General features: G+C 63.4%; 1 protein-coding gene and 1 long non-coding RNA gene across 5 annotated transcripts in view; one reads left to right on the top strand and one right to left on the bottom strand.

Annotated features, from left to right (window-relative positions):
- KCNH6 (potassium voltage-gated channel subfamily H member 6) overlaps window positions 1-1,184 on the bottom strand; it is a 34,697-nt gene extending 33,513 nt beyond the window's left edge. Inside the window, exon 1 of one of the 3 annotated variants that reach the window (XM_055697641.1) lies at window positions 947-1,170. In XM_055697641.1, the coding sequence (XP_055553616.1) occupies window positions 947-1,022 (76 nt within the window). In that variant the 5' untranslated portion in view covers window positions 1,023-1,170. Of the gene's footprint in view, window positions 1-946 lie in introns of all 3 variants that reach the window. The other 2 variants (XM_055697642.1, XM_055697643.1) reach the window with 2 other exon arrangements.
- On the top strand, window positions 571-7,882 carry LOC114015928 (uncharacterized). 2 transcript variants are annotated; one of them, XR_008730006.1, is made up of 3 exons: window positions 571-980; window positions 6,968-7,085; window positions 7,684-7,882. It is a non-coding gene; the product is annotated as an uncharacterized LOC114015928 (long non-coding RNA). The 2 variants fall into 2 exon arrangements; XR_008730005.1 differs by lacking the exon at window positions 571-980 and adding an exon at window positions 1,272-1,558 and having other exon boundaries at window positions 7,684-7,879.
- Window positions 7,883-7,992: the final 110 nt, after the last annotated feature.

Genomic DNA, 7,992 nt, shown 5'->3' on the forward strand with positions numbered 1-7,992 from the left:
CCGCTGGCACGCTTTGCCGCCTGCCCCCGCTGCTCCCCAGCCGCCGCTTCCCAGTGGGGACTGATAGCAACCAGGGACAGTTTTTCTCGCTTTCTGTCCCCAGGGTCACATCACTCACTGCCAGGGCAGCGCAGATCCGGCAGGGATGGCAGCGCTAGGGGCGATTGCCCACCCAGCAAACTTGGACACCGGAGAAAAACCCCAGCAAGCCGCAGGGAGGTGTGCGCAGCCCCAGCACCCCACGGCAGACCCCCGAGCACAGCTGCTGGGGGAACCCCGTCCCCCACTCCCCTCCCCTCATCGCTGGCTGCGTAGGAGGGACCCAGCCCCATCGGGGTGCCCAGACAGTGGGCGCGGAGCCCCCGCCGCCTCCCCTCGGCCCCCACCCAGCCACATGCAAACCCCAGCGCTCCCTGACGCGCACGAACTCTTCGCTATATTCGACACGAAACCAGCCCAAAAATTCATATAAAGGGATTACTGCGAGCAACAGCAAATGGCAACATCTCACCAGGGACGGCTGCCGCCGAGCAGCGGAGTTGAAGGCAAACAGGCAGCGAGCCCCTCTGCGCTGCTGCACCCCCCTCTCCCCCAGCCCTGCCAGCCGGGACCCCCTCCCACCCCCCCGAGGACCCCCTCCCAGCGCGGGGCTGCGGGGTCCCTGGCCCCTGGGGGACCCCTGAATCGGAACCGCTCATCCCCCTTGTGCCGCCCTGGCTATAAATACGCGCGGGGACACCGCCTGGCTGTCACCCACCCCTGTCCCGTGCCCCCCCGGGAGGTCACAGGGGTGCCTTCATCTCCCCGGGGACACCCGCGGGTGGCCACGCTCTCCCCTTCCGCCTGCCCCCCCCCCCCCGCCCCGCTCCCCACTGTGCCCCGAAGTCAGGGGGGCGCCCGCAGCCGCGTGGGGGGCGGGAGCGGTGCCGGGGGTGCCGGTACTCACTTTGCCCTTCAAATTTGCGAATGATGGTGTCCAGGTAGGTGTTCTGGGGGGCCACATGGCCCCGGCGCACCGGCATCGCGCCGCCGCCCTGCGCGCCCCGGCAGCGGCCGAACTTGCCGCGGAGGCGGCGGGGAGCGCGGCCCGGCCCCGGCGCGGCTCGGCACGGCACGGCACGGCGCGGCCCCGCTCCGCCTCACCCCAGGGCTGGCCGAGCTCTGGAGCCCAGCCGGGCCGGGGCTCCCATGCTCCCGGTGGCCGGAAGGGGGAACCCCTCCGCCCGCCCTGCCGCGCCCGGCTCCGGGAGGGGGCGGCCGGGGAGGATGGGGGTGGGGGCGTGGGGGGGGAAGGGGGGGAGGACCCGCTCGGAAGGGGGAGAAAATAATAGAATAAAATAATAAGAGTAGAAATCCCCAAAGTGCTTAGTCACCGCTGCCCCGGCCCGCCGGAGGCTCCGGGGAGCTGTCGGCAGAGCAACAGCTGCCGGCCGGGGAGCTGCGCCCCCCCCGCGCCCCCCGGCTCTCCCCCGTACAGCCCGGCGCCCCGCGGCCCCGGCCCCGCACGGCCACGGCCCCGCAGACCGGGGTGCCCGGGGCGGAGCGCGGCGGGGAGCAGGTGGGTGCTGGGGGTGGGGTTGTGGTCCTCGGGGAGCTGGGACTTGGGGAGTTAGGGGTAGAGATGGGGTCCTTGGGGGGCTGGGACGGGGGGAGCTGGGGTGGAGGCGGGGTCCTTGCGGGGCTGGGATGGGGGGAGCTGGGGTGAAGGTGGTGTCCTTGGCAGGCTGGAGTAAGGAGTTATTGGGGGGATGGCAGTGGGGACTGCGGGGTGCTGAGGCAGGGGGTACTTGGGGGGATGGAGGTGGGGACTTTGGGGTGCTGGGGCAGGGGCTACTTAGGGGGATGGAGGTGGAGTGCTGAGGCAGGGGGTACTTGGGGGGATGGCGACGGGGTCCTTGGGGCACGGGGGCAGGGGGTGCAGGAGGGTTGGTGTGTTGGGACAGAAGGATGTGCTGGGGAGGGGGTGGTGGTGTGGGAGCGCAGGTGAGGGTGCTGAGGGCGCTGGAGAAGGGGGTAGTGAAGGGAGGGGGCTGGGGTGCTGGAGAGGGGTGCTGGGGGAGGACGTGCCGGGGGTGCGGGGAGCTGGGGGTGGGGATGGTGAAGGAGGGTGGGGATGGGGTGCCGGGGTTGTTGGAGGAGGGGGTGCAGGGGGTGGTGGGTGGAGGAGGGGCGGCAGGTGGTACTAAGGTGCAGGGGGTGGTGCGGGGGGTGCAGGGGCGGAGGAGGAGATGCAGAGGTGCAGAGGCAGGGGAGGGGGTGCCGATGGGTGCAGGTGCTGGGGGGGATGTCTGTGGGTGCAGGGGTGCAGAAGCAGAGGAGGGGGTGCTGAGGGGCGCAAGGTGCGGAGGAGGGGATGCAGGGGTGCAGCGGAGGAGGGGGTGCAGGGGTGCAGCGGAGGAGGGGGTGCAGGGGTGCAGCAGGGGAGAGGGTGCTGTTAGGCACAGGGGGGCAGGGCAGGGGCTGACGGGGGGTGCAGAGGGAGAAAGAGGCTGTGGTGCTGGGGGTGCCAGGGAGGAGGTGCAGGGTCCCGGGGGGGTGTCCCGGGGGGGTCCGGGGGCGTCCGGGGGGGTCCGGGGGCCGCGGACCGGGCGGGGCCCCGCGCCCGGCGCTGTCCAGCCGCGGCGGTGCTGAAGGGCCGGGCAGGGCGGCCGGGCGGGGGGGGGGGGGCTGGCTGCCTGTGTGGGGGAGGGGCTTGGCATGGGGGGCACAGGGCTCTGCGGGCACGGAGGGTCGCTGGAGGACACGGAGGGTCCGGAGGGGCCCGGGGTCCCGTGGGCTCTGTAGGGCAGAGGGCGGCCGGTGGGTACCCGGGTCTCCGTGGGACATGGGGGTCCCAGGGCAGCGCTGCCCTGACCCAGCCCCAGGTTCAGCTCTTCCCCTGCCCACCTCTCCGTGCCCCTCTGGGGTGAAGGCCAAGGGGACCCGCTCCCTTCCCGAGAAATCCCCTCTGGCCAGCCCTCTTCTTCCGGGTCCACTGCTAAGGGCAGTGTCCACTGAGGGCCTTTCTATTATTATTTTGTTATGCACAATTTTTCAGGCATGAAATTGGTCTAAGAGGATTATGGTCCATTATCATCAGCAGGAGTGTTTTGCTGGGATTTTCAATTAATATTCCAGTGCACCTCAGCAATATACATGGGGATGGGGCCGTGCCCGTGGGGCACTCGACCTGCAGCGTTGCCTGCTGGAGTTGCCTCCTGTCCCTGGGCCAGTAATGCAAGTGCTCGTGCCCTTTCAGGTCCATTTCGGAGCCCTGGTGCTGCTTTTATCTCTGTGTCTCATAGAAGTCAGCCTTCCCCAGCGGAGAAAAACTTGTTCTATTGTTGAAGAGGGTGAAAAACCCATTATCTCCCCCCATCCACTCTGCACACTGCCTCTGCCGTGATTTACTGCGAGTCGTGGAGGATGTTTTGCTCTATATTACACAGATGCAGCTTAATAGCATGGGGGAGGGAGAGGGACACGGAGTCCAGGCTCCTGCCTTCTCTGTTTTCTTGTTGATATACTGGGTGACTCAAGGGAGACAGCTCTGTGCCGCAATTTCCTCACTAGAAAATAGGGACGTTGGTCACTTGGACTTGTGAAACCACTCTGAGATTCCTGGATGACCAGTTCTGCAAGGGAAAGCAAACTATTATTACTACAGCTAATATGATCATAATTATGATTATTAATCACCAGGCAGTCAGGATTTAAGGTTGGCCTTCTGCCCTTCTCTCATCCCATAAATCAGTCCGGGATGTTCATGGACACATCACATGGACACGGATGTGTCTGATGATAAGGGCACGTGCCGGCTCGCAGCCCCCCCCTCCCCCCCCCCCCCTCCCGCGGGGAGCAGGTCCACAAAGCAGGGGCACTGGTGGGGCTTTGGGCAAGGGGCCAGGCACGGTCCTGGGCTCCCCAGCCCCTCTGCCAGGGCTGAGCCTGGGGGGTAGCCGCAGGAAGGCTTGTCCTGCTCCGGACATGGCAGTGGGGCCACTTTGATCCCCCTTTCTCTGGGCAGGGAGTCTCATCCCATCATGTGGCTGATGGAAGAGCCTCTTTTACCGACCCTTTTCCCCATACAGCCCTCGCAGATGGAGTTGAGTTATCTCATTCCTCCAGGAGACTCCCAGTGCCCCCGTGGCTCTTCCAATCGCGCCCCCCCCCCCCCTCCCCCAGCTCTCCCAGTCCCCCCAGTGCATCCCTCCAGAGCTGGTTCATCCATGAGGCTGCTGGTCCGTGCCTTGCCTCCCTGCCCTCCTTGGAGCACTTTGTGCCCAGACTTCTTTCAATTCCCCGAGTCTTAAGCATATGCTTGCAGTTAATCCTGTGCTTACATTTTATCCCAGATAGGAACAATTGGGGTCTCTGGGCAAATTCTCCTGCTGTTCAAGGCAGCTGAAGGGCTCCCTCTAATTCAACTGAGCAGTAATCCTCTCCCCCCTGCCCCACTCTCCTCCTCCTCCTCCTCCCTTGCTCAGTTCTTTCCTTTCCTCCTGCTCAAGTGTTTTTGAGGTTTTGCTCCTTTCCCTTTCCGTCCCTTCCTTCCTTCCTTCCTTCCTTCCTTCCTTCCTTCCTCCCCTCCTTCCTTCCTTCTTTCCTTCCTTCCCATGCCCTGTGGAATCAGTGGGAAACCACCCAATTTCCAGGGAAAGGAGACCTGGGTGCTTCCCAAGGGTGTCCTCCCCCTCCCTGTTCCTGCAGCACAAGTGTGTAAGGAGCCACCTGGGAGTGCAGGGAACTATAATCTGTGCAGGGAATTATAATCCATGCAGGAAATTATCACCCACCTGATGAGGGGCTGCCCTGGGCAGGTGCAGGTGTGTTGGGCAAGGAGGTACAGCTGTGAAATGGGTTGTGGATTTGGAGTGGGAGGTGTGGGATGGAGGGGACGGATGCCCACTCGATTCCCAGCACGGCAGCTGCCGGCTGACGCTTGCCGAGAGAAATGTTTGCCAACCGAGAGACGGCATTTCTCCACATTTCTGTAATTAGAGCCGCACTGCAAACACAGCCGGCAAGGGAGAGACGGGGCTCTCACGGTCCCCAAAGCTGCCTGCAGCCACCAGGGCTGTCCCCAGACAGGCTCGGGTGTCCCGGCTGCCTGGCATGGTTCATGTCCCTGCTTTGCCCTTCACTTTTGGAAGATGCTCCAGGGATGTGACAGGGGAAGGAGGCATTTGGGCTGTAAATGGATTTTGCAGAGGGAAGGATGCTCCTTGTCCTGGCTCCCTCCTCCGCCCTACCACTTCAAATCCTGACGTATTTTTTCAGGCTTTCACCGCAGCGCTGTTTGCGAAGTATATAAAAAAAACCCACCCAAAACAAACAACGGTGAAGTGTGCAGCCAAAATTAACCCTCATCAGCCTGGGCTTTCCACCACATCATCCCAGGGGAGGCCCGATGGCAGGCTGCAAACCTGGGAAGGACTTGGTGACATTAAACCAAGTCACGGACGTTGTTTCCCAACAAAAGCCACTTACGAGTGGGAAGTGGCAGGAAAAGCTGCAGGGACTTGGCTCCGGCATGTGGCACGCTTGATTCACAGCAGACGTACCGGCATCCTGCCTGTCCTCACCGCACAGCGGGGGAAACTGAGGCATGGGGCAGGCTTGTGACTCACCCGCAGTCCTTGGGGCCAGGAGGATGGATGGGGCGAGCAGGCAGCTGCAATAACTCATGGTGATGCTGCAAGGAAGGCCAGGGCAGGATGTGGCCGCGGGAGGGGGGTGCTGGAAGCGGCTGCAGCGGGTCTGTTCGGCTGGAAACCCTGCTGGGCATGGGGGGAGAGGAGCTGAGTGCCAAGGGCTTGGCCACACGCTCTCCCGTCAGTCGGGGCTGCAGCACTTTGCCTGCGGCAGTTCTTTCCCTGCCGCCTGTGAGGCCTCAGCAGAGACGGTGTCAGCTCGAGGGGGACCCTGAGGGGTGGGGATGGTCCCCACCAGCATGGAGACACAGGCAGAGCCTGCTTTGGGGTCCCACTGCTGAGGCATTCCCAGGAAGCAGGATGGAGGGATGCTGCCCATGCAGGGTGGGGTCTCTGTGGTGCTGGGGAGAGGGTCATCCCAGCTCACACCCCTGGGTGCATCCCCTGGTGAGGGTGGGACCCAGCTGGGTGCCCGGGGCAAAGCGTCTGCAGGCCTGGGTGGCACCTCTGCGCACCATGCTCGATGGAGGATGGAGAGGACATTGGGGGTGGGGTGTGTGTGTCTCACTTGGGCTGGACCTGTCCCCTGTCCCACTAGGTAGGGGATTCTGTGTAAGCCATGAGTCTGAGTTTGGTTGGGGAGGGGGGCTTTGGGGTCCCTCACTTGCCCCTCACCCCCAGTTCCACCTCTACCCCCACTCAGGCAGCAGGGAGGGGAGGATGGTGCCAGCCAGGGCTTGAAGGGGCTGGAGCCACGGGCAGGGAGCTGGGGGGTCCCCGGTCCCTACGGCAGCTCACCCCACCCCTCCACCACTTCTGCTGTCCCCCGGGACCCCCTCCCCACCTGCCCCGCCCGGGGTGGCCCCCGCTGGTGGCCCCCGGCTGCTGCCGAGCTGTGGCTGCGCATTCCCAGGCGCTGCTTGTCCCCGGGCCGGGAATGCCAGGAACGCGGCCGCTCAGCGCTAAGAATAGAGCGGCTCGGCCGGGCCCGCACCGAGGGGGCGGGGTGGGGGACCCCCGCCACCTCCTGCGGCGGGTAAGGGTCCAAAGAAAAAAAAAAAAAAAAAGGAAAAATTATGTTCTGCGGTGCCTAAAGGGTCCCCGAGCCGGCAAAGAGAACCCCCGGGTGCTTCTTGCTTTGAATTCAGGTGGTTTTGAGGCAAATCTCCTCCCTGTCCGCCTGGTGCAGGGCAGGGGGTGCAGGGCAGCCCCCCGCAAGCCTGGGGCACCCGCTGCATCCTGAGTTCCCTGCCAAGGGGTTACGTGAATTGAGGGGGAATCTCCTTTTTTTCTGCTTTTACAGTTGTTTGGTTTTTTGTTTTTCTCCTCCTTAGGGTGTAATTTCACTAAGCCTCCTAATTTCAGCAGAAAGCGTGGTGCAGGAGCCAGAAGGCAGCAAAACCTCTCCAGATGTTGTCACAGCGGGGAAGGGAATTCATCCTCGCTTTAAAGGTATCTTGTAAAAGAGCGCTGGTGGCACTGCGGGTCCTCAGGGCACTGCGGGTCCTCACTGCCCTGCAAAGCTTCACCTGCCCCCCCCCCCCCCCCCCCAGCCCCGCCGCCGGCCCAGCAGCTCCATTTACGCTGAAGGTGGGACCTTGAGCCCCCCCGGGCTGGACTGGGGATAACCCTGTGTCCAGCCCCATCTCCTGCGTGGACCCCGGAGCTGTGCTGCGAGCAGCCTGGTGTCCAGCCCCATCCCATCCCCAATCCTGCGTGGACCCTGGAGCTGTGCTGCGAGCAGCCTGGTGTCCAGCCCCATCCCATCCCCAATCCTGCGTGGACCCCGGAGCTGTGCTGCGGGCAGCCTGGTGTCCAGCCCTGCCTTCGGGATGGACTGTGGGCTTGGGTTGTCTGTCTCTGAGCAGGAAGCCACAGCTCAGCACACCCATCACCCACCCTTGTAGCTGTGTCCAGTGTCCATTGCAGGACAGAGTCATCTCCTATGCAGATTCTCTGATGTCTAATTAGGGCTGAGCTTGTGTTACAGTCCTTGAGTGAGAGTGTTCAGTGTGGCTCTGATTGGTTTTTTTTTCTTTCTCCCCTCCAGAAAGCAGTTTTCAGGAGACTTTTAGGATCTTAATGATCTTGGAGACCTCTTTTCTCCCATTAACGGGGCAGAAAGGAGCCAGGGGGTCAAAATTACCGGTGTCGAGCTGAGCTGGATGGAGCACACCTGCACCAGTCTGCTTTCCCAGACTGAAAATACACTTGGCTTCAAACCCAGCTCTCACCGTGCCAGGTCTCTGTTCCGTGAGCATCGCGCTGCCGGGGAGGGGGGAGAGGAGGGTGCCCGGTGTGCTGGGATGTAAAGCAGACACATCAGGATGTGGCTGTGGGAAGGACATGGGGTGAGGGC

This window comes from Falco cherrug, chromosome 20, assembly GCF_023634085.1.
Source record: "Falco cherrug isolate bFalChe1 chromosome 20, bFalChe1.pri, whole genome shotgun sequence".
Lineage (NCBI taxonomy): Eukaryota > Metazoa > Chordata > Aves > Falconiformes > Falconidae > Falco > Falco cherrug.